The 27,523-nt window shown below is 39.8% G+C and overlaps 1 protein-coding gene across 2 annotated transcripts in view; it reads left to right on the top strand.

The window, feature by feature from the left end:
- slc6a2 (solute carrier family 6 member 2) overlaps positions 1–27,523 on the top strand; it is a 126,381-nt gene that overhangs the window by 39,669 nt on the left and 59,189 nt on the right. For both annotated transcript variants that reach the window (XM_069901562.1, XM_069901563.1), the window contains 2 exons: positions 6,223–6,361; positions 9,483–9,617. In XM_069901562.1, coding sequence (XP_069757663.1) covers positions 6,223–6,361; positions 9,483–9,617 — 274 coding nt within the window. The remainder of the gene's footprint in view (positions 1–6,222; positions 6,362–9,482; positions 9,618–27,523) is intronic.

Raw genomic sequence — 27,523 nt, 5'->3', positions numbered from 1 at the left:
TCTCACATGTTCTGCATTTTTATCAACATAAAACTGCTTAAACAGACATTCATATTTGGCATTGATACACTTGATCACAGAGTGCAGTATCTAGTGTGGAACAGGGGAAACTTTCTTGGCAACTAAGTTTTCTTGGTAGATAACACAATGCACAACCAACATGCTTGGATTTTCATCCTTCATTAATTTTAAACATCCTGTTTTTATACCCATCACATCAGGTGCACTATCTACAGTACAAGATACAATGTTTTCCTTTGGTATTTCATTTTCATCCAAATAATTTTTCAGCTTACTGTACCTATCAACTGTAGTAGTGGTTATTTCCAATGATTCACAAGACAACATCTCTTCTTGAAACTCTTCCTGATCAATAGATCTCACATATCCCAATAACAGAGCCTCATTGTCCCATATGGTAGATACATCCACTTGTATTGAGAACTTTCATGATTTCAACTTCTCAATACACTGTTTTATAACATCTTGACCCATGTCATCTATTCTGTTGCAGACAGTTCTATTACTCAATGACATTGCTCAGACATCTTTGTCATCCTTTTGCAGAACTGTTTTGAGAAACAATGAAATTGCAGATTTAATCAGTTCTTCCCCAATCATACGATTCTTCCCATGTTTTGCTATCAGCAGAGAAATTTCATAGCTCGCTTCAAGGGTACGATTCAGGGCTGTAATTTGCACAGCGAATAATGAAGTGATTTTTGATCTATTTTCAAACTTTTCTTTCAGTGATTTAAAATATTGCAGTTTCGAATTGACATGGTTGAGATGTCAGTTTCCTCATTTCCTCAAATGAGCTTCAAGAAGGCCTGTTTTCATTGATTCATTTGTCAGTCTGTTGACATAATAGTCAAAGATGTGCACGTTCATCGTGTACAGCAGGTAGAAACCCAAACTTCAAGAACTCTTTTGAATATTGATGAACCTTTTGCTTGCTTGGTCTGCTCATTTTGAATATAGAACAGCGCAAATTCCCTGAAACAGATTAATACAACAGTGCAAGCTCCCTAAAACAGATTAATCTATATTTTAGTATGTCTTAGAATTGAAAAATGTAATAAAAGTAATGATTGAATCAAAGGAAGAATACTGACCCTAAACAAAAATGAGAAAAAAAACACTAGTGCGATTTCTGACATTTTTTTTCTCACAGAGAGTGCATCAAAACTGCTTTACTTTCTGGGGTCCCTATTTTTTTCTGATTTTGGCGTCCTCCTCAGGCTGGCACCTGGGCCAGGAACCCCCCTCCCCCCACCCCTCATCAATATGCTAGTGCACAAAACAGGTCTCACTCATTATTGAACTGAAAAAGTAAAAGGGTATGCACAGAAACATGATTGTTGAGATCATTTGGAATTCTCATCGCCATTGAGATAATTTGGAATGGATGATAATAATACTGGTCAGAAAAAATATAATTATAATGTTAACCAAGGAGAACAACAGTTAAAATAAGAGAAACAAAGTAGAAACAACAGAAACGTCAGAAGAGCAAAAACACGTTATGAAAATGAAAATAACAAAGTGATTTTACTTGGAAGTTACCACAATTGTGTCGTACTGACAGTGTTCCCAAATCATTTTTTTCACACCAACAAAACAAGTTTATTTTTTCAAACCAACTTTTTGAATTATTTCCCAAAGTATTCCTACACCCCAGCTTGAGAACCTATGTGTTAAATCCTCCCTTTCTGTGCGAAGCATGGCTTCTCATTGTTTGCTCCAGATTCCAGCATCTAATTTTTGTTTTCCTTTGTTTTTACCCATCAGCTCCTTGCTTTGAAACCTGGTTTTGGATCCAATTTTCACCCCTCCCCTTCCCCCATGGACCGCATGGGTTTTTATTTTTTTTATCTTCCTCTTCTGTTGGACCTGGCCAAAGGCTTTATTTGAAAAATAAAGCATTGCTAAAGTCCACGTTGACCACACAATATGTCCTGCCCTCATCAACACCATGCTGTCTCCTCAAAAAGATCAGTTGGGGTTAGTCAGACACTTAGACTCAACAGTCCTTGATTAATTTGCATCTTCCTAATTGAAAGTTTATCTTTTACTCTGAATTGATTCCAATGATTTGCCTTTAATTCAGCTGAGGTTTTTTTTTTAATCATACTGAAGGTAAGCAACAGTAGAAAAAGTGTTGTAATAGTTGTATGTTGAAATCTTATCACAGGTTGATGACATTCAGGTCAACCACTGGACTGTGTCAGTCACTTCCTGTCATGTAGTTCTTGGCCAGGAACTTGCAGGGTGATTTCTTGACTGCACTTTGCTCCAACATAATTTGCTGAGTTCATGGTGCCTCAATTATTGCATATGTAGCCATCCCTCCATGGTGTGTTGGGATAAGGGTCAAATGGATCCATGTCTTGGAGGGACATGTTTCCATATCTTATTGGGATATGGCTCAATACCTTGTAGGGAAAAGATATGGGTCCATGTCTTATTGGGACATGGTCTGATATTGGGATTCGGCTCAATGCCTTGTCGAGAAAAGATATAGGTCCATGTCTTGTAGGGATATGGTTCCATTATCTTATTGAGATATGGCTCAATGCTTTGCAAGCACAGTGGGAAGCTGGATGGTTAGGTACAACCGCATTTTTGTTGCATTCTGATGCTGGACTCTATATTTCTTGCATCGACTCTCACCAAATAGACTCTTTGTCAAACATTTAAGTGTGTATCAGCAGAAAGGTGTGTTTGTCACAAGCCTTTTTCTTCAACTGGTGATGCCCCTATTTTACCCAATTTTTGCATGTAACCTGTGTCCACTTCCCACCAGGCCAGAGAAAACATGGCTTTTTATGTTTTCCTTCATCCCTGTTGGTTGATTACATGAGTAACTCAACATAATCTTGTTATAGAAGGAGGTCATCTACCACCTTGCATGAACCATGACTTGCCTTTGTCTATTCAATGAACCATTTGGTAATAACAACAGAATAACACACAAAGACAAAGAGAGCACAATATACAATATATCTCAGCTATTTCCATTTGCTCTTTTATTTCTTCTTATCCTATCAAGAAGACACATATACATTTTCTTGCTACTCTTTTCCTTTTCATCTACTTGCATGAGGATGGAATCTTTTTTTTAAATATTTTGTTGTTTACTCTTCTCTTTTTCTCCCTCTTTATCCCTTGCAATTTATTTTTAAACTGAAGTCGTTTCTTTAGAAAATGTTTTCACTCCAGTTTCTATTTCTCACTGGAACATGTCAGTAAAAGCCCAAAAATTCAGGTAACAGAAATCCAGACCACCTGAGAATCTGGACTTTTGCATGCTTAAGTGTGTGCATTGCCTGTGTGCACCCATGCATTGTGCCTGCATTGCACAAGCACCACAGATGCATTGCCCAAGAATCCAGAAAATCCAAAGATCTGGACCAAACCAATGCCTGAATAATCGGAACTTTAAGACTGCATACTAATTGAAAATCACCATATTTAATTAAATATTTTAAGATTCCAGCATCTGTATTTTTTGTGTTTCTCTGTTTCAAAAATATTTTAAAATCTTCATCAGCTAGAAATCTTTTTCAATCCAATTTATCAATTTTTGAGTTAATTTTCTATTCTACCAATTCTTACTCACACCAACAAACAATGCTTTTATTTTTTTAAACTTAAGTACTTGACTTTTGATGAAATATTACATTGTTTCACATGAACATTTGTTCCCTGAAAATAAATTACTATGAGATTAATCATTACATTTATAATTGTTCCAAAATAACCTCCTGTTTGTTGGACCCAAGGAAGAGAGGGCAGGACTGGGCCAGGGTGGATAGAGTAATTCTGATTTCGGTCAAAGGGAGGTGGGGGCTTAGAACTCACTACTTGAAAGGATGGTGAAGGCAGAAAACCTCACAGAATTAACTCTAAGAGGGAACAGGGACAAAAAGAAATAATGATGCAGCTGGAATTTTGATTCAAGTGGTCTCTCAGAGTGGAGATCCCACATTTGCCTTGTGAACCTGTAATTTTACTCTGGGAGCTTTGTCTTCAACCCTTACCCAAAAAAACAATTGTTTTCCCTGGTGAAGGTGGGCGTCAGGCGAATCAGGGAGGATTGCGTGGGTAGAATAAAGGAGGATCAGTATAATTTGGTGCCTGATAGTTGGTGTCAACTCAGTAACCAAAACAGCTTATATCTGTGCTGTCGGACACAATGACCATGAAAGAAGAACTTATTGTTGAATTAGTTCCCTTGCAGAATGATAACCTGCAGACTATTGATCTAGAGCTGGCAAGTGGAATTAACCTCACATCTATTTTTGGTTAACATGGGCAGTGAGATTAAAAGGACCTCCTTTTGCATTATAAATGATCCTTGGTTCTCATAGGTTCGCTGGAAGATTGAAGTCCTCCATGATTGTTAGAACCATAGAACACTGCAGCACATACAACAGACCATTTGGCCCTTCTAGTCTGTGCCGAAACATTATTCCACTAGTCCCATTGACCTGCACCCATTCCATAACTCTCCAGACCTCTCCCATCTATGTATCTAATTTATTCTTAAAAGTTAAAATTTAACCTGCATTTACAATGTCAGATGGCAGCTCGTTCCACATTCTCACCACTCTCTGAGTGAAGAAGTTCCCCCTAATGTTCCCTCTAAACCTTCCCCCTTTCACCCTAAAGCCATGTCCTCTCGTAATTACTTCTCCTAATCTAAGTGGAAAGACCATAGTCACATTTACTCTGTCTATACCCATCAGAATTTTGTAAACCTCTATCAAATCTCCCCTCATTCTTCTACGCTCCAAGGAATAAAGTCCTAACCTGTTTAATCTTTCCCTGGAACTCAACTCCTGAAGACTTGGAAACATCCTAGAAAATCTTCTCTGCACTTTATCGACCTTACTGAAATCCTTCATGTAGTTAGGCGATGAGAACTGCACACAACACACAATACTCCAAATTTGGCCTCACCAGTGTCAAGTTGTTGCATTACCTTTTAGCAGGTATCATTCATTCATTGATGAAATCTCTGTTCTTCAGTAGATCTCCTCTCCACATCACAAATTACTCTTATTTTAATGGGTTTTTTTTGTCAGTGTAACATTAATCTTCATCCATGTTGATTCAGCTTTTTGTCTTCCAAACCAAAATCATTCCTCACTCTAGCTTGCCTACCATCTCGTGTATTTTGGGTATCCTTTTAAAACACATGAATTCTGGAATATTTCATGCATGGTTTTGATCACTATTTCACCAGATCAGTATTATGGTTATTAATCAAAGCTATTTAAGATCTATTTGTGTCATAAGCACTTTGTTTAAAATGCAAAATGTGATCAAATATAATATATTTGATGTTAACTTAATCTGATATACTGAGGAAGGTATTTCTGCTTGACTTTAAGTCAAATGTTAAGGCAAATACAAATCATGTAGTTTCATTGCACATTTAATATTGGATCACCATGGACCTTGTCAACATATTGCTTGTTTTGAGGTTCAAATCCAATGACCAGATTGAAGCCAAGTTCTGATATTATGTGCCATTTCTAGGCATAAGGTCAAACTCAGGCAAATAGGACAAGTTTGATATAGCTCAATGTCTCTATGACCTGTACTCGATGGTGAATATTTTGAATGGCACTACACAAGGAGGACAACTCCCATTATGTTTTCACAAAATAACCTCTGGTCTAATGCAAAATGTCCCCAAATACAGACAAAATGGGTTCCAAATATAACTAACATTGGTGTCTCTTTTCCTGAGTGATGGCAAGTAGAAGAAAACACCTTGCGAGGACATCTTCCTTCAAATCCATTCACTCTTGAGTCATTATCCTTTCATGGTCACAGTGAGTCAAACAATGGTTCCGTGGATGGGTGAAGTTGTGTGTTAGTGTGAGGAAGCTTCTCCTGTGTCACCAAATGGGAGAAGCCAGCCATAGCCTATGTGCTTCTTTCATTTTCCTCCCCTGGCCAAAACTTCTCTCATGTCTGGTTGCACCATTCAATCTGGTCAAGTCATCAAGTTCGCACAAGTACAACCCAACGAAATTGCATCCTCTGGTCCTTGGTGCAATACACACAGGCACACAACCAGACATAACACACATCAATAATATATGCAGGACAAGTCACAGTTGACACATCTGAATGTCACAGTTATGTTACAAAGGCAAATCTGCACCAATGTAGTTCCTTGTCATTGATGGTATTTTATCTTCCTAGGCGGGGTGTCCTCAATCTCCATGAGAGTGCTGGAATTCATAACTTGGGGCTGCCGAGATGGCCGCTTTTACTTTGCTTGCTTGTTGTGATAATCATTCTCTACTTCAGTCTGTGGAAAGGAGTGAAGACTTCAGGAAAGGTATTGTGTTTGACTTCTCATCATCTTTCATACATGATTTGAGAACAACCTTTTGCAGACAAAGCCCAGTAAAGTCCACGGAGGTCTACCAGAAGACAAACCAAATTGAAAGTCCTCCTCACAAGCACAGAACAGAACTAAATGTTTGTGAGCGACCCAAAAGTCTGCAGACCCGTGATTGCAGTAAAAAGACCGAAATTCTAGAGGAACTCGGCTGGTCTTGCCGTGTCCATAGGAGGCAAAGATATAGAACTGCTTTTTTTGGGCCTGAGCCATTCTTCATGAAACGAAACCTTCATGCTGTGAGATCTGCTGAGTTCCTCTTTCATTTTTCTGTTTTTTACAAAACTTAATGTTCACCAGCTCCTGAGAAGTTCGATGTCTAAAACTCTAAGTTTAGACTTTATCTCTTGGATCAGATGAAGGATGTGGTCAATGTTGTTTGTGTGAGTTTGACATGGATTAAACAATGATTTGTAAAACTGTCAGGCAACCTTAATCTGACAAATCTAGATTCTGGCCCAATTTAATCAATATCCACGAGTCGGGTGGGCGAGGTGTGGGGGGGGAGACCGGGAGTTTGAGTCGGGCGGGCGAGGGGTGAGGGGGAAGATGGCAGCGCGACTGCAAGTGGGTGGGGGTGGATACGGCAGCACAATTTGGGTGAGTTTAAAGCTGGCTTTCCGAAATCCAGAAAAATCTGAAATTCGGGACACACTGTCCCCCAAGGGTTCCGGATAAAGGATTGTGTACCTGTATGTACTTAACAAAATGTTTCCAAAGGTAACATTATGGGAATTTTAAATGGCTGTCATTCAAATCTGAGAAGAGTATTTGCATATTTCTACTTCTGAAATGTTTTACCACCAACATATTGGCATCATTTCCCAGTGAGAGAAAGGTGAAATATACGCCAACTTGTGGATGTGCATTCGACATTTTGAGAATTTCATTTGGATGGTACTTGTTTATTCCATTGCTGTGGGTTGGAAAAAATACTTTGAATGAAATGTTGAAAGGAAACCTAAAATAAGTTTGGATGTGACGTGGTATGCAAATAGGCCCAGGGTAAGATCCTCAAATTGCCAGTCCTTCACCAACTAGATTTGGGTTAGTTCCTGAAGAATATGTTGCGGTCCAGGCAGTAAGGAACATCTTGCAGTTGATGCATTCTGGACAAGGTGACAGCAAGCCCTGTGCTTCAGCAGAAAATTACAAAAGCGCCATTGGTGCAATGGTCAGTCAGCTTTCTGAGTGCGGACATGATATAAATTAAGGAGGGAAAGGAGAATCTAAACAGGACGTGTGCCCTGGCCTGACCACTGCTATCCTCAAAATGTGTTTATTATATTGAAAGGAAAGCTCCAAAGGTGACATGCAAGCAATCCAAGAGCAAAACAAAGAAAACCTGTCTTTTTTAAACTGAGCTATTCAATCGTCAATGTCAGGAATCTAGACATATGTCATGACTGACTACCTCCAATATTCACTGTACTTGTTCTGGAGTCTGTCAGATTCATGGACACATGACCTTTGCCTAAGCAGAGTAAAGTTTGGGAGAGAGGCTGAGATGGGGATGGTCATTCAAATATCTGAAAGGACTTATTGACATACCTGCATCCACTGGTTATGTATCTGCCTACTTAATCAGTCCTGTTCTCCAATGTTTAAGCATCTGAATTTTGCTCATATGTGTGGCATGCTGGGTCTAGAACTTGATATGGATGTTGGCTCTTGGCTGAAAAATCAGATCAGGCCTAACATAGCCCCTGTGTAATTGAACTCCAGGGTCGGGTCCCTGGACTCCAGTCCCTGTATCTCTGATTCCTTCTCCCACCCTATCTGATCTTGGTCACTGTGTCCTTGGAAAGTGCTCAAACTTTGGTATTGGGGCCTTTGGTTGTGCCTAACATTGTGTGGACCCCAGCATGATACCAATGACAATTGGGTCCATACCTGGGTCTACAGTGCAGCCTCAACTACAATGTTGACCAGGGCTTCCAGATTCACTGGTGTTAATGAACACTGCTTTATGAGTTGGATTGATCCAATGATTTCTGACCACATGTCTCCATAGCCTCTCTATTAGTTGATTGGAACATTGTCTGCTTTCCTTTTAGATGTGAGCAGTTCCATTCTTTATAAGATTATTGGGAGACCTGCATTAAGGCCACAGTTATCCTGGAGCAGATTCCTGGCAGTTGTGGGGGGGAAGTGCTACAATTTCCATGGAATATTTCTTAGAAAACTTGGTCTGTAGTCTATTGGTAAACAGTTCTATCATTTTGATTTGCAATGCAACCTCCTCTCATATCTGCCTGGACACCATATTCTGTAGGGGACTATTGAACTAAGATGCGTCTTATTTTGCTGACTGCTTTAATAAAATATGTTTAGTTTCAATTTTTCAAATTTTGCATTGTGGCCTGCATGAGAAAATTGGCAACAATTAAGGTTTTGTTTCAGTTTGGATGCCACTCTCCAAAATAATACAATATTTTCTTAATTTTAATTTTACAGTTCAGTATGCTAGAAAACCCCTAAGACCCATGAAACCTAATTAATCTACCAACACCTCAGGGTGGGAGGAACCCGGAGAACCTGGGGAAACCCACACATTTCACAGGGAGAACCTAAAAACCCCTTGTAGACAGTGCCGGATTTGAACCTGGGTCACTGGCGCTGTAATAGCATTGTGTTAACCGCTACTCAAACCGTACTCCTCTTGACGAGCTTTCCATGAACAATCTGTTCCTAACATCAGCAAAATTAGACAGGATCTGATTTTTTTCAAAAATTTAGACATACAGCATGGTACAGGCCATTTTGCCTCATGAGTATGAGCCACCCGATTTACACTCCATTAACCTACACCCACAATAAGTTTTTTTAATGGTGGGAAGAAGCCAGAGCCCCTGGATTTTTTCCCATGCAGACGTGGAGAATATACAAACTCCTTACAGACAGCACAGGACTTGAACCCCAGTCTCATCCCGATCACTGACGCTGTAACGGCGTTGCGCTAACTGCTACGTCAACTGTACTGCTTTGTTTATCTTGTTTTACAAGTCCAGTGATCGGATTGGAATAAAGTGCTCCTGTCCCTTGATTTTTCCTGCAGGTAGTGTGGATTACAGCAACTATGCCCTACATGGTCTTGTTTGTGCTGTTGATCCATGGAATCACACTGCCAGGTGCAATGGATGGGATCAAGGCCTACCTCAGCATCGACTTTGTACGCCTAAAGGAACCTCAGGTAAGTAGTTCCACTTTTATTGAACCATATTAAAGCAGGATATATGACTGACTTATCTTAAATAGGATCTGATATAAGTATTGTCTCGGATGTTTTAATGCCCCGGATTTCATTTCGAGTTTAGTATAACAGCAGCATGGCAGAGCAGCAAATAGAACTACCCTCTCTGAGCTCTGGCGACTCATGCTCAATTCTCACCCCTGGTTCTGGCTGTGAAGAGTTTACACCTTCACCCTGTGACTGTGTGAATTTCCTCCAGATGCTCTGGTTTTCTCCCATATCCCAAAGATGTGCTATTTGGTAAATTGCTGTGAATTAGGAGAATCAGGGTGTGTAAGAGAGAATATCTTAAAGGAAATTAAGTGGGATTGCTGTGACATCTTGCATATGCTCGATGGGGCAAATAGCCTCCTTCTATGTTGGAAAGAATATGAGGTATTTAAAAATTGCAGATTCATAAAGCAAGTGAAAATATGCAGTGCAAGGACAAATAGAACGGGGTATATTTAAATAATCATTCAAAAGATTTTACAGCATGGAAAATGGCTCTTACCACATCCATCCAACCATCTACACAAATCCTATTTTTTTTCCCCTTGCTTCCCTGATTTTCCTGCATTGAGCTAATTTACAGATGATAATTAACCTATCAACATCTTAGATATGTGAGATGAAAGTGGCCACCTGGCGAAACTCATGCAATCACAAGGAGGACATGCAAACAATGCACGAAGAACATGAAAATGTCACTCAGGGATCATGCAAATACCACAAATGGGACATGAAAATGTCATGCAAGAAATATGCAAATACCACACAGGGAACATGCAAACACCACACAGAGAAAATGAAAATGTTCCACATAGCACATGCAAAGATCCCACAGATCGGAGGCGAGATTAAACCCGACTGTGGAGCTGTGAAACATCAAGGCCAAATTTTGTCCCATGGTATTTTGCACAACCCTGAAAGTTCTGTAATAGTTATCATCAAAAACATTTTGAGTACATTTCAAGGCAATCAGGACCCTGGTATTGTTTTTTTTTGTTTCGGGCTGATCTTGTATTCTGAATACAAGACTCTGATCAGTGGTGGATTAACCATTAGGTTGAGTAGGCTTAAGCCTAGGGGCCCAGAAGGGAGAGGGACCCAGAAGGAGCGGGAAAGTCAGGCTCCTGGGCAGGAGCAGGGACCTCAGGCTCTACAATTCTTTCAACCCCAAATGTTTAATCAATCCCCCAGCAGTTATCGCCCCCCCCCCTTTCGACTCCGTGGCATTTTCTGACCCCTTGGATAGCTACATCGTCCCCCAGAGATCAATATCGACTACTTTGGAGATCCCTGCTATGTTATTTAACGTAACTTAATGTCACTTTATTCTACTCAACGAAGGGTTTGGCAGGGTGCAAGATCAGGGGCAGCCTCACTGCAGCTCATCCTAGGGGCTTGGGTGGTACTTAATCTGCCACTGACCCTGATCCTATTAATCTCACTGAATGCTGAATTGTTGATGATGCAATTGTTTTTCATAGAAGCATTCACAGTAACAATTAGGGTGGCCAGACATCTAGTTTTAGGCTGAACACTCTGGCTTTTGAGCACTCTGTCCTCCGTCTGGTGCCAACTTGAGCCAGATGTTAATTTGTCCTCCATTTGGGAATGTAGGCCCTACATCCCCAAATGGAAGACAAATTAAGGGGCAGAAAGTGCACTTACTTTTTAATTTTGGTGTGTGCAGCCAAGTTTCTTCTCGCGCACAAGCGCGATTGCCGACTCGCGCATGCATGATGTGAGGGACGTGTGACAGCAGCACACGAAGTGCCAGCTGGTGCTTGCACAATGGAAGTGTGATGGCGGCACACAGCAGGTAGGCCTCATCTCCCCACCCCATTGAGACAGTTTCTGATGCTGACCCTGCATGTTCTCCATTTTGGAAAGTTTGAAATGGCCATGCTATGAGTCTTTAATGTAGCCTTGAATTGTGGCTAATAATTAACTAGCTTTCTTAAACCTCACCTACCTCCAGCCATTCCAGTGGTTCTACTAACTTCCAACCCTTTGTCAGTAAGCTTCCTTCAGCTGTTCTTTATTTGTAAGCCTCCGGAATAGGTAAAAGGATGTAGAAACTGAATCCCCTGCTGGATCCAGGTCGCCACACTTCCCCAATCAGCCACACATTCACCTGTTGACTTACTTATTGTGAACTTCCAATAAAAACTCTATCTTTCCTTATGATTTCTTTTTGAAAAGTTATGACATGCTGATAATCTGATAATCATGTGATCTGTGGGCATTTTAAATTGATCTAGATGGTAGGTAGCTATTCTCATCAACCATGTTTAAGGAGCAGGAAGGGAGATTAAAAATTTTGGCAAATAGCGAGAAAAAGTATTTTCCCTTGGAGATAAATTAAAATCCTGAATTTCTTGCATGTAAGGAAAGAAAAACAGAATCATTCAGTGTCTTTAAAAGTTAATTGGACCAACATGAAGGAGATTTAGTTTGAGGAAAGAGGCAAAAACTGCTTCACCAATGAACTATAGTCTCGAGAGGCTGAATATCCTCCTCTGTGGTATAATATTATGATTCCAAAACACATTGGCAAATGGCCAGCAATTGGTTCACTATCAGCCAACACCAATCACCACTCTCTGAATCCTCTGGATTGTTGGACATCTGCTTCCGCCTAGGAGTGCTGAGACTAAAGTCATAACTTTGCCCAATGTAAGGCTGTGCCTGCACTGATCCCATGGAATTCAGTCTCCTTGCACTCTATGGCTATTTTATTGAAAACACTAATAAAGGAAATAGTTAAATGATTGCAAATTTGGAACTGAGAAAGCTCCAGGCTGTAGGAAAGGAAATGAATGGTGGAGAATAAAGGTTTCAGATTCTGAACTGAAATGTGTTAAAGTGTGAGACTGCAGCATGTTTTGGTGTAAACTTAATGGTGAGCGCAATCGGAGCAGGAGAATCATGCATCTAAACCTGCTGTCTGACTCCTGGGACTTGGGAGTTAAAGTATTTGGCCTTCACACTGATGTATATGTTGCACTTAATGTTAGCCTTGTTCTCTCTTCATCCAAAAACCACTCTAAATTGTGGTTTCCTCTACATCGGAGAGGCTGGGCGCAGACTGGGAGATGGATTTGTTGAGCACCTCTGCCACAATAGTGTGGCATTTCAATTCCCCATTCCATTCATGTCAATCCATGGCTTCATGCACTGCCAGGCTGAGACCACCCATAAATCGGAGAAACAAAACTTCATCTTCAGACTGGATGGCATTAATATCGACTCCTCTGCTTTCGTTAAACCCCACCCCCTTCACTTCTTCCCCTGTCATCCTCCTTCAGCTCTGCCTTTTTCCTGTCTCCTTTCGCACAGCCATAATTGATTCTTGCCTCTCCCCTTATCATATCCAACTAACAACTTTAGTTCGTCTGGACTCCTCCCCCAGCCAGGATTCCTCCTGTTCTTTTGCTCATTCTGCTTATTCCTTGAAGAAGGCATCAGGCCCGAAACGTCGGCAATATATCTTTGTCTCCAATGGATGCTACAATACTGGCTGAGTTTCTCAAGCATTTTAGTGTGTTTTTACTACAATCAGAGGGTCTGCAAACTTTTGTGCTTCTCACACCCCAAATTAAAAACAAAGGTGGAAAAATGTAGATGTAGGAACTCAAAAATATAGAAATGCAATAAGGAAATAATTTGTTTTTTTTAAATCATCTGGATAAAGTGCCAAGTTAGAAGGACTAGTTCATGCACCCACTGAAATAATGACGGCAGGTAAATGAGAGCATGAAAGAGCCAATAGAATATTGGCTTCAAAAGCTAGGGAAGTACAAGAGTGAAGAAGTAACAAAATGTTGGTAAATCTAGAGAAAAAAGAATTGTTAGTACTGGATGTGGTGCGCTGTTCAACAGAATCAGACACACACAAGGTAAAGACTGTACCACAGGCTTTAATCCACAAAGACTTCCACAGAACCAGGCTGGCTGTAGCTGCAGCAACTCTGAGTGAGGCCTCAGGAGGCCGGCACAGGCTTATATCCCGGAGTACGATTGACACCCAACCGGGTGGGGCTTGATCCGTTCAGGCTGACTGATTGACAGCCGGCCAGGTGTCTGTACCTGCAGGTACAGAGGTTGCCCCCTGCAGTAGGCCGGTGGTGTACCACCACAATGGAGTTTTGCCAAATTCTAAAATGGCGGGGCTGCCAGAGCTACTGCAATGGCAGCACTGCTGCTGGTGCGGACCCACAGAGAGCAAGGAGAGGGGACACAGCCCTCCTCCCCAGGGTTCTACCATCCACTCCAACTGCTCCATACAGCTGATCAAGGAACTGAATGTGGTTTATTTTAAAATCCTGCAACCGTGAGGGTCTGGGCCCTGTGTTCCACAGCATCCTCGAGGGGTTGCAGACTCCAGCGAAGCAGAGGGCTTGTGCAGGGGACTTGAAAATAGGGAGGTCACCCCCCCCCCCCCCCACCATCCCATTTAAGAAGGAGAAGCAGAGGAGAGGACCCACAGGATGTTGACCATGGCAGCAGAACACTGAGGGGCTCTGTGGCTGAAGAACACACACAGGCTCGTGACTCAAGGCGAGGAACCCTTGTAGACTGGAGATTGGCTGAAGGGGATACCAGGGATAGGAATCAAGATGCGAGATGGTGCCAACAGCACTGAAGGCTTCCTGATCATTTCAGAGTTTTGAATCGGATCTCGGGTTGCCAGTGGTTTGGACTGAAGTCTCTGTGGCTGCAGAAGTTGCGGGAGAGCTGGAAGCAAATCCACGGACACTCAGTGACTTTGGAGGGACTCTCTTTTGCTTCTTTCTTTGACTGTAAGAGGCGCCTGGCAATTTCTGCTGATGGTGAATATGTCTGCCTTTCGGCAGACTAAAGCAAATTTTGTGTAACATTACACACCAAAATGCATCAGGGATAGTAGTTTATTTGGGTAGCACAGGCTTGTGGGCTGGAAGGGCCTGTTACCACACTATATGTCCAAAATTAAATTAAATTAAAATGGGGGAAATGCATTTCTGCTGCCAATCAATAATCATAAGGTTTAGCTTGTGACTGTTCCTGAGGGTCAGGGGACAGCTGATAAGAAGTTCTTGCTCCACACGGTTGTTGGATCCCAGACCCTGGATAGTGCTCAAAGGACTATTGTGTCCTTTAGGTCAAATTAATTTAATTTCGAGATATAGAATGGCAACAGGCCTTTCGGGCCCATGAGTGCATGCCACCCAAATACACCCACGCATGTTAGTGGTATATGGGAGAAACTCAGAGTGCCTGGAGAAAATCTACATGGTCACAGCAAGAATATATAAAGTCCTTACAGACAGCAGCAGATTCAAACTAGTGCTGGAACAGCAGTTGTGTGGAAAATTTGAAGGTATAGGCAAGAGCATAGAGCAGTGGAATTAATTTTGGATTGTTTTAGTAAAGACAGCACAATGTATTCTCCACCAAGTGGCTGCCTTCTCTCCTCTCATTGTCATAAGACTAGTCCAACATTATTTTAAGTCTGTGGCTCTTCGAATATATGATAACAATCAGCATTAATTGTGCCATGATGATACTAAAATACACCAGACCTTCACCCAAAAAAATTATCGAACAGGATTTGACACAAAAAGACCAAGATCTAACACTGCAGGTGACGAAGGGCATATTGTAGGTTGTCAGGAACATCTTAAAGGATGACAGAAGCAGAAAATCAGCTTTCGGAAGAAAATTCTAAAAGGTTACAGCTTGAGTAATTAAAGGCCAGTTATCAATAAAAGGGAATAGAAGTCAAGGATCTGAGCAACATTTAGGTATAAGGTGGTGGGGGGGGGGGGGTGAGTATATGTGGGATGAGAGGGAGGGAAAGGGTGGGAGGGGATTAAAATTACCATGTAATCATTGTGAATTTTAACCTAATCCAATTTTGCTTATTAATTACACGGATGGAAATTTTTAAATAAAATATTCAAAAAAAATAATCTGAGCAGCATTTAAAGGCATAAGGCTGGATAGACAGATTTGAGTGCAGGGATAAAAATGTTACATTTAAATTGAGTGAATTACTTGATGTAGTTTGGAACAAGACTAAAGTTTATCAAGTTTAGAACAGAGGAAAAATATTGTAGAGGTCACAAAAGATGGATGATGGTTTCAAAGCAAATGAATTGCCATCATCCAATTGGATATCCCATGTTATGGTAGAAATGTGCATTTGATAGGCTCCATTTGTTGGTGAAGAGAAAGAAAAGTTCCAGCAGATTAAGCTATTCCTTGCATTGAAACATATAGCACATCAACTCATATTGCATATTAGACAAGTACCATCTCTATTTTGAATGATGAATCATAGAACGAACAGTATGTCAGGAATCTCTTTGGTCCACAGTATTAATGCTCCATATATGTTCTTCTCTACTACTCCTCCACAACCTTGTTGGTTTTCCTTGAAAGTTACTACTGAGTGAGCCTCCACGAGTATCTTAGCTTGTGTATTCTGGAATACCATCCCTCACTTGGTAAAATTTAAGAAAGTTTTCCTCATGTCGCATCTGGTTCTTTTGCCAAAAGTCTTAAATTATTGTCCCCGAGTTATTGACTCTTTGTCCTTAATGAAACTTCTCATGATTTCAAACACTGCAATGAGATCAGTTCATCTCTCCTGTGCTCTAAGGAGAAAACCTCAGCCTCATTCCCTTGAATGATATCCTTCATCTGTCACCTATATCGATCAAACATTCTCTGAGGGCTCCACATTCTCTTTAATGTTGTAGGGCCTGTCACTGAAATTGAATCTAGAGCAGAAGCCAAAGTGGTGTTTTTTTTTTCAAAAAGTTCTTGAACAATTATCTTGCTTTTATACAATGTCTTAATTCAGGTCAAGCATCCTGAGGTCTTATAACCATTTAAAATTGGGTCTTTTAGTTCAAATTCATTATCCATAATCTTCCTGTGAATATACCGTATCTCACTTTGCACTTTTCAGCATTAAATTTAGTCTGCTATACAAGTATTTCATTGTTCTTTGAAAATTGCCATTGTTCACAACCTTTCCAAGTTTGATTTCATTTCATCAACATATTTATGAATGATGCCTAATCCAGGTCATTAATAAATATTATGAAGTTCAGTTATTTTTTTAACATTTAAATTTAGCCATAAAGCCCTTTTGGCCCACAACCCCGTGCCGGCCAATTACATCTAATTGATCTACAATTGCTGGGACGTTTTAAATAGTAGGAGGAAATCGGAGCACCCAGAAGAAACCCACGCAGACACAGGGAGAATGTACAAATTCATTACAGACAGCACAAGGTTCAACCCCCGGTCTAAGGTGATTGTGCTGTAACAGTGTTGCGCTAACTGTGCTGGGAAACCCATTGTGGTCATCCGTCTCCTCTGAAAAACAATCTTTTTTCTGTCCCTTATTTAATTTCATTACCCACACTCCCTCTATTCTCTTAATTTTACTCATGAATCAATTAAGAGGCACTTGCCAATTGCCTTTTGAAAGTCCATCTTCATATCAACTGCAATAACCTCATCAGGCCACATCATAGAAATTAATCAAACTTAACTTGCTTTTAGCAATCTATTATTTCATTTACTAGTTAATGTTTTCCAAACATCATTTAACTATATTCAGTCTCATTGTTATCCCTCCACTCACAAATGATGCTAATAGTTTCTGGCTTTACTTCATTTTTGCACCTTTCAATTCAAAAGTTTTTTTCCGCAATGCTAATAACATTGCTTTAACAACACTGTTACGGCACGATCACCTTAGACCGGGGGTTGAACCTTGTGCTGTCTGTAATGAATTTGTACATTCATGCCTTCTGACCTTGGCCTCTTCCATTCTCTGGATAAGGCCAAGTAGTGCTGTAAGGGAAATTAAGTTTTGATATATGAGGGATTGGGGCATTAAGCCTGAAAGAACAGGGAAGGATTAGACTGGATGACTTCAGTGGCCAATCAGATGCAAAAAAAAAAGGGGTAGAGAAACTTTTTCTTCATTAAAAAAAATTAAGATAAAAATGCAAAACTTCAAAACCTTAAGGAATGATGCTGATTGATAATCAATGTCCAAAAGATTTATTGGTAATAATGATTACTTACTGCACATTTTCTGGTGTGCGCTTAAATATAAAACTTGCCTGTGAAAAATCCAAAAGGCAAATATTCAGAAGAGATTAGGGATTTTCTCTGTGAAATGTTGCAATCAGATAATGATTTTTTTAATGTGTTTAATGACACATTAATGCATTTTCTGAAATTGCTGTACTATTTGTCCATAAATTATGGTGAAGAGATTTGGACTCTCTTTTATTTTGACAGCATGTTCTGGCCCCGTATATTTTGATGGGCAAATTGCCGAAAAGACAGTAGCAACTGAAAGGTTTCTCACATCAAATTTGAAAAGGTGTTTTGTATTTTGCACTCAACCTTGTTTGTACTTAGAGAAATGAACCTGGCTGGATTGACCTTTGACATTTCATGAAATCCTCACAATCACAATAAGTTTAATGAAATAAAGTAATTTCATGTGCTTCATAATAATAGGTCTGCTCCTCTTTGCCAATGTTCCATATGTTCCCTTAACAGAGAGAGGAACTACTGCTATTAGAAATGGGGATAATCTTGCCAGCAAACATTGCTCTCAATTTACGCATTGTTCCATTCCTGCATTTACAAAAAAATTAAATAACTTGTTGTAGAGAATACTCCATATTAAGCCAGATACCTCTATTAAAAGAAGCAAGAAAATCTCTAAATTCAATGTACTAAATAAGTTGCTAGTTAAAACAAAATTCCATTGTGGCCAGGAGATTGTCTCAATACTTCTAGCCTTTCTCACTACTCTGTCACTTGCTCTCAAGTAAATATTAAATGTTTAAATTTTAAAAATGGGTAGTATTAAAACACTGGTTAGCCAGTTAAGACCTTAAGTTAACATCCCAGGTGAAAGCCTTAAAAAGAAGTTTTTGGTTCTGTAGTGACATTAATCTGTCTTTCTTTCAGTTGATCTGTTCCTTTAACAGTGTTTCTAATGGAACCTTTAGTTTATTTCAATTTTCAACATTTTATCCAGTCTAAAAATGTTAAATAAAATGATTCTATGTAGTAATGGCAAAGTAAACTAGAAGTCATTGTGTAGAGGTCCCATCTATAATCAGTTATTCGTATTACAATAAGAAGCTTCATAAAATATTGTCCGGACTATGGGAAGAGCTGATATCTTCAGAACAGATGTACACTGTCCTACAGCTTTCTGTTCATCTCTCCAAAAGATTAATTAAGAAAGAGAAAACTTTAAATAATTATCCTCAAGTGAAAACAAGCTATTAGTAATGGTCATGAGCAAAGCATTTCAATGCATTTATCACCTATCCTAATGAGTTTCTTTGTGGAAATTAACAGCAGGAAATAATATTTTTATTGTACTTTCAGCAATAAAGTTGAAAGCATTCAGTGCACATTTTATTCATTTCACTGTTAGTTAATTATAAAATTATGTTTCTATCTTTCTTATATTTATATAGATAGAGAGAGAGAGAGAGAGAGAGAGAGACACACACATTTATATATTTACATAATTATATATCTGGTAGAGATAAGGTCTCAAAATCAGAAAACTATCTCATCAAAGGTCTGTAAATTTACAGTAAGTTACTTTTGGATTTACACTTAAAATATTAGAAAGTTCAAATTCAAAGTTCAGATTTATTGTCAGAGTAAAATCTGTATATGACAATCACATATACCCTGAGATTCCATTTCCGAGGGGCCGTACTGAATTTCTACTTATTGGCAGTGCAAGAAAAGATACATATAAAAAATACAGATTGTAAACAAGAGGGAAGTGCAAATAAACTGTGCAATACAGAAAATAAATATTCAATAATAAATAATGTGCACTGTAAGTGCCCTTGAATGAGATTTTGATTGATTCTGTTGTGAAGTAGACTGATGGTAGAGGGGGAGTAACTGTTCCTGAATGTGGTGGTACGAGTTTTGTGGGCACCTATATCCAGCTTCAATTAAGGAAAAGCAACATAAAAAAGCTAGCTCTGTGATAAAAAGAAAGATTGTGCCATGGAGGAGCTTAGTGTGGTTTATTTTTATCTTCTGGCACTGAGCTGGCAAGTACCTTCCCTAGGATAATTGATGAGTGGAAGTGGTACCAACTTGTGCACAAAGTGAGCACGTAGTTCACATTCGTCATTTTATTCTGTCATCCTGGCACCTTCTCCTATCTTTTAGAGTAGAACTTCCACCTCTAATAAGTAGTCGTGATTAGCAGCAGGAGGTGTGGAGGGTGATAGGTTTAGAAAATGGGTTTTCTGAATGAAGAGATCTGCTTTACAATCGGAGTCTTTCATGAAGATATAAACAGATTCTTCAATATTCTAAATGTAACAATTCTAAATAAAGTAAATGAAAAGTAAGAACAGTCTTATCAGGAAAACCTCTGAAGATCACAGCTTACTAATATATTGTCTGTCTATTAATAACCACTAAAATCTAGTGAATATTTGGCAACTAAGTAGTTTTCTATTATCAAGTTGTGGAGCCCTAACATCTGCTATTTTTATGTCAGAAAATTTGAAGGAGGATTTTTTCACATATAACCATTTATCTTGAACATTTATTATATTTCTCAGTAATGAAAGGCAAAATCAGAGTGGCATGGTAAATGAGTTTCACCTGAAGACCCACCTTGCAAATTAATTAACATAATTGGAAGAGTTTGTACTAATCCACGTTGAACAATGTTAACAGTTTTATGATGTGGCTTGCAGATGCATCTGAGGTTGCTGTCCTGCATTAGAAATTATAGCTTTTTACCAAGGATGTATATTTAAAAACAGCATAGAAACATTTCCTTTAGCCCACTAGGTGATTGGGAGACCACTTTGAAAAACACCTGAACTCTGTCTGTGGGTCCAAGCTTAGCCAACCATTTCTACTGCCCCAATCATGCCTCTGACCTTGGTCTCTTCCATTTTCTGGATAAGGCCAAGAAGATAAACTTGAGGAACATATTCCTTCTGGACAGCCTTAAACCTAATGAACATTTGATTTTCCAGATCATAGGTAACCTCTACCCCAACCTTGTTCCACTGTCTCTATTTCTTCTTTATCTGCTCTTGTACTGTTTTCTTTGACTATCTCTTGTTTTTCTTTCCCCCACCTCCCATGATCTCTCCCTGTCTCTTCATCTCTCACTCCTTCCATCCTGTACCGTATCACCTTGCAGCCCCTCCTTAGATTCTTTCCTGTTTTATATGCAGACTATCACCTCCTTTTTCTCTTTAGTATCAATAATGGGTCCACGCCAACAAGGTTGACTGACTATTTCTCCTCATGGGTGCTGCCTGACCCACTGAATACCTCCAAAAATTCTTAATTTCTATTCAACCCACTGAGACCTATATTAATCCCATTCATTATTCTCCCCACATTTTCACCCATGCCCCCAGGTTCTTCCATTCACCTAAACATAAGGGACAATTCAGAGTGGCTAATTTTCATCTTTGGAATGTAGGAGGAAACACGAGCGCCCATAGGAAAACCATGCAATGGAAGAATCTGCAAACTCCATTCACAGGGTCATGAATGATCCCAGGCATCCACTGGAGTGAAGCAGCAGCTCCTCTTGCTCCACCAAGTTGCATTCATTGATCTCATACACTCTTGAAGTTTACCTCTGCCTCCTGAAATGGATCTAAATTGCTATTCGAAAATAAGTCAAACTAAATTAGAACTTGTACTTCCTTATAATAATGTAAGAGGCTACTTGGGTCAATGGTGGCTTTCAGAGCAGTCCCATCAGTTCCCATTTACTTTTCTGCTACTTATTTCTCTCTCACATATCCATCAACACCTCCTGCCCTCCATTCACACTAAGAACAATTTAAGGTAGTCAACCTACCACTGGTAGGTGTTTGGGAAATGAGGGACACTGGAACACTCAAGAGCAGCCCACATGATCATAGGGAGAACATAGGGCAGCATGGTTAGTGTATCAGTCAGCGCAACGCTATTACAGTGCCAGTGACCTGGGTTTGAGTCTGGTGCTGTCTATAAGGAGTTTGTACATTCTCCCCGTGTCTGCATGGGTTTCCTCCCAGCGCTCCAGTTTCATCCAACCTTTCCAAATGTATGGGGGTTTTAGGTTAATTGGAATATTTGGGTGGCATGGGCTTCATGGGACAGAAGAGCCTGTTACCGTACTGTATGGCTAAATCTAAATTTAACACAAATTCACTCAGACAGCCATTGAGATCAGGATCAAACCCAATTCACAGGAACCCTGATGTTATGCCATTATACCACCCCGGTGATGTCAGTAGATACTTTTTCTGATACTCGAAAATGATCTTTCAAGAGTAGGTCAAGAAAATATTTCAAAACTAAAGTTGAATCTTTGTTAGGGTTCCTGCAAGATCCTCAGAGAATGAGGACGCCTTCTACTTTTCTGTAGGTAGAATTATGGGACTTGTGGGCCCACGGCAGCTCTTTCACCCGCTCCTTAAGGACCAAACCCACGGACTTGAATCACATACTTTGGTCAAGGGAAGATGAGGCTGTGTTTACATTTTAAACTTTTTAATTTGGAAATATAGCACAGTAAGAGACCCTTCTGGCCCATGAGACTGTGCCACCTAATTTCTCCTTAACCTACTCATCCTCTAAGTCTTTGGAATACTGGAGGAAATCAGAGTACTTGGAGGAAACATATGTGACCATGGGGAGACTGTACAAACTCCTTATGGACAGTGCTGGATTTGAACCCTGGTCATTCTTGTTGCGATGGTGTTGGATGAACCACCTTGCTGACCATGCCACCCATCCATGCTGTTGTTTCATTTCCCTTTGCTCTCTCCTTTCTTGTTTTCTCACTCTCTGAGAGCTTCTCTGATCGCCAGGAATATCTCGTACAGAAGTTGCCACCAGAACAGTTTCTTCATGGCTTGATCTCCTTTGTGGATGACCTTGCCACATTTTATGATTGAGATTGGGAAATTGAACATCTTGATGGATGAGAGAAGCTCATCTGACCAGTGCACACCCAGCACAAATGATGCTGGTAAGGCCAACTTCAGACAGGACATTGGGATTTCTGTAGGGGACTTCCCCATTATGGAAGGCCCCACTGACGATGCTGTTGGTGATGCTGCTCTGAGTCCATCAAAGTTTATAATCAAAAACCTAAATTACACAGCCATAATGAAGCACTGGTGACCATGGAAGTTTTTGCAGGGGAGCTTTGTTGGGATCCAGAGGATCCAGTGGTCTTAGTGGGAGCATGTCTGTGTTCACTGTTGGATTTTCCTCATCTCTTCTGGCCACCAGTTGTCCTTGGCACTTACATCTTCTTTCATGCATTAACTTTGATTTATTAAAGGGTTAGAACTATTTGTAAAGGTTGCTTTGCTGTTTGAAAATGAATGTCTTTGTTTTATCAAGCAAACATTTGATCTTGGAGCCACTTTCATCAATCCTCTCTGATGACAGTTCAGGGCAAGCCTTTGGATTACAGTGTTTTATGGCTTTCCAATCATCTTCAGTGTTAAGCCTTTCTTGTCAGTTGAGATTTTTTTGTTTTGTTTCCTGGGTCCCTGGATCAGCAGGGTTTTGTGTCTGCTTTGGTGTAAGACCATATGATATAGGAGCAGAAATAGGCTGTTCAGCCCATCAAGTCTGCCCCACCATTCAATCCTGAACAGATCCATTTTCCCATTCAGCCACTTGAACCTGGTGGTGATGCCTAATCAAGAACAGATTTACCACCCTCTGGCTGAAGAAATTCATCCACATCTAAGCAGATGCTCTTTAATCCTGAAGTAGTGCCCTCTTGTCCTAGACTCGCCCAGTGTCTTTTGCCTTTTGTATTGGAGCCAGTCTGAACTACAAATGATCAGCTCAGCTACTCCCGGTGATGCCAGCAACCTTCAGATCTTGAGCTTTCACAATGATGTCGTCTACAAGGTGCCGGAGGTTTGAACTCTTTCCATGCAGCCTTTCACTTGCCATGTTATCTAAAAACTGTGTAGGTAATCACAAATTTGCAAGGAGGAGGCTGTTGGAATTGTCCTTTCATATACTTTATTTGCCAATAATGTCAACCCAGACATCTGTATCTCTATAGAATGAAGGTCTACTGATTAATAACTCTTATTCTACTCAGATTGGAATGAAAGTTTAGTAGTCTGTAGCTCATTGTATTTGCAATATCTGGTAGGGATTTATCCTTTTAAGTGATTGACACAACACGAAATCAGGAAATAATAATCAGTAAACCTGACTCTCTGTGACTTCCTCCATTGGGCCAGAAAATTATGGCATGCATTCCATTCAGATCTTCATACCTTCTGGGTGTACTTTCAGAGGTCAATTGTATCCGATTCAGATTTCAGATTTATTGTCAGGGTACATACATGACATTACATTCAACCCTGAGATTCCTATATTCTGTGAGGGTGGCAGAATTACCACTAATGGGCTGTGCAAGAAAATAAACTGTACACAGTGAAAAACATAAGCAAACAAACAACTGTAAACAGATAACAAATGTAAACAAACTGACTTTGGAATACAGAAAGAACAAAAAGAAAACCAATAAAGTGCACAAGTAAGAGTCTTTGAATGAGTCCCTGATTGAGGAGTTTGATGGTTGTTCAGTTGTTCCTGAACCTGGTGATGATAGTCTTGTGGCACCAATACCTCTTTCCTGATGGCAGCAATGAGAACAGAGCTTGTGCTGGGTGGTGAGGGTGTAGTGGTACACCACCGGCCTACTACAGGGGGCAACCTCTGTACCTGAAGGAGTGTAAGAGGACAGGACAACACCTGGCCAGCTGTCAATCAGTTGGCCTGAATGGATCAAGCCCCACCCGGTCGGGTGTCAATCACCCTCCGGGATATAAGCATGTGCTGGCCTCCCGAGGCCTCACTCAGAGTTGCTGCAACCGCAGCCAGCCTGGCTCTGTGGATGTCTTTGTGGACTAAAGCCTGTTGTACAGTTTTTATCTTATGTGTGTCTGATTCTGGCTTACAGCACACCAAAGATGGTCTTTGATAATTGCTGCTGACCAAAGCAGTACAAGTAATTGTTAAATTGTGCTGCCATTTGCTGGCAAAACAAGAGGGGAAAACTGCCAGCTCTGACGGTTAAATATCTGAGTTTGCCTGAGGCACTGCAACATTCATTGCTTTTGGAGCAATATGCAGAGAAGGATACTTAGGCATTCGAGTAACACTGAAATATAAATTGGGGGGATAAAACAGAGTCGGGTAGGGAAGGGTGAATGTGGTTGGTATAAATTGAGGTCAGGTGCATTCTTTTTCAGTACGTTAGATTTTTTGTTGAATATGTCCTTCTGCAGTTTCAAGAAAATAGTTTCAAGAAAGGATCTCACGCATAATCGCAAATGTGAAATCATAACATAAAAACAACTCATAAAGCAAATCAATCCATTAAGGCTATGAAAAGCCCTTGAGGTGAAGTTTCTGGGTTCCATTTTTTGCAGTTTATTAACACAAATGAATATGTGGTCATTTCAAAAATAAAAGCAATTTTAGTAAGAGTCTTGAGATCACTACCTGTGAGTAATCTATCTTTTAAAAAAATAGAATCATTCACCAGTGTTTCTGGTGCATGGGGTAAATTGAGTATCTTGAAATGTATCTATGTAGGTAGTTGGCAGAACATTATGGTGTTCTCCTGAGGGATCTGGACATAGTTCCTCATTTATAGAAGATCAGATTCTCGATCCCTGACTTTTTAAAGAACTCAGCATTCTGACACATATTCCATGCAATCTATATTTACGTTTTTCATATTTTTCCTGAATATTTTCTGAAATTCACTTGAATCATTTTGCTCTAAATGTGTGAAAACTGACTCATTAAGTTTTCAAACATTGATGAATGGGGTAATTAATTTGGCAGGCTGTAGAGTCTGCAGTGTTTGTCCAAAACCCATGTTGCAATGAATTAAGAATTGCCATTGCCAAAGTAAAGCAGTTACCTTTTATTGCTTGGCATTGTTGAAACTGATTTTTTTTTTAAACACTCACTTTGACATCATGGACTTGAGCATTATCCCAGCTGTTTACAAGTTTCTGTATCCTACAGAACAATTCTAACCCTGACTTGGACAGAAGGCAGCAACCTCTTTGATAAGCAGTATTTGAGATAAAGATGAGCCTTGTATGATGACCAAGGGGTTCTTCTGATGAAGAGACTGAGTACAGCTGTGGTTGTTTTTATTTTATTTATGATCTTGGCAGCATAATGAAAACTAAATCATTTGGGAAATGTCATGACAGAAGGGTTATGGCTGAACGAATAATGTTTTGATGAAAGGGAAAACAGAAGATGATAACTTCATGAGATGTCACAGCTCCCAGACATCTGGTCTTTGTAAAAGGCATTGTTCATATTGTTCAGTCTGAAAAGTTAATCCACTTCTTAGCTATACCCAGTTTTCCAAGATATGTTCTACGTTTTTATCTGTACACAGATTTTAAACATAATTGGATTGTCTGATTAATTAAACGAAGGCAAGAAGACACTTTCTGGCCTTTAAAATGCACAATGATATTAATTTAAGCACTTGCATTGAAACTTCAGTTTAAAACCAAGTGTACCCCTTAATATATAAAGTTTTCATTTCAATCATTGGATTTTCAATGTGGTCTGCACACTTGTTAATCAGTTTATAAGGGAGGCTGGTCTCCTTCATCCCATTTATATTTACACCAAAATTCAAGCATCTCATCCCAAAGTTAAGTTTATATTTTTCAAAAAATGCAGAGAAGGGAAATGAACAAATCTGATGGAGTAGATTTCTATAAACTCAAAACCAGTTGCAGCATTTCTTCTCAACAGCGATTGAATTGCGATTAAAGCAATTTTTAAAATATTTCTTTCTTGAATAAAATCACCAAACCTGAGATGCACCATCATATGGCTGTGAGGTGGGCTGGCAATGCAAGTTCTGATGATAGACCACCGACCTGAAGTAGGAACACTGTTTCTCTGTCCACTGATGCTGCTTTACTGGCTACCTTCTCCAGTATCTCTCTTCATAGATTGTAGATTTGTAGATTTTACTTTTTCATGTTCTGTTCACATCTCTTGGGATAACAGAATTATTTTGAGCCTGCATAGAGAAAGAATTGGGCAGGACTCAGGTCAGGGCTGCTAAATAGAAATAATCCTTCCATCAGACAAGTGGCAGATAATACCCCATCGATAAGAGAGAATAAAGAATTCCTCTGACGATCAACATTGCTGAATATCCACACTCAACATTCAGGCAGAAAGTAAACATAATCATTTATTTTTTTTTACCTACTGTAGCAGGTTGGGTACCACAATGGTTGAGTTACATTTGACTCCAGAAAATTTCTTTCTGCTATCTATAAGGCTCAAGTCTATTGAACAACCTCTGTGTGCCTGGATGGCTATAGTTCTGAATGTCACTTGAGTAACTCAGTATCATTTCCAACTTTTCAGCCCACTAGATGCTCCTCTGTCCATCAGATTAAATCTCCTCTCTCATTTATGCTTATCCAGCGAAATGCACAGACCTGTAACTTCTGAAGAATGCTAGAAGTAGGAGCACATAGAAATCCCATGTATTTGTCTCCAAATCACATCTTTTCCTAATTTAGAAAGATATCAACACCATTTCCTTATCAATGGGCCCTAACCCCAAAATGCAATGTGAGCATCTTCATAGGTAGGACCAGAGTTCAATGATTAGTCATGTTTTTGAGAGCAATTTCTGCATCGTGCGTATGAATGAATGAATGAGAAGTTATCTTGATGCGAGGTTGACTCTCCCTATGAATGAGTACATTACCTCTGTT

This window comes from Narcine bancroftii, chromosome 10 (genome assembly GCF_036971445.1).
Source record: "Narcine bancroftii isolate sNarBan1 chromosome 10, sNarBan1.hap1, whole genome shotgun sequence".
In the NCBI taxonomy this organism is placed as follows: Eukaryota; Metazoa; Chordata; class Chondrichthyes; order Torpediniformes; family Narcinidae; genus Narcine; species Narcine bancroftii.
Note: the sequence above shows the minus strand (reverse complement) of the source record. Positions and strands in the feature narration are given on the sequence as shown.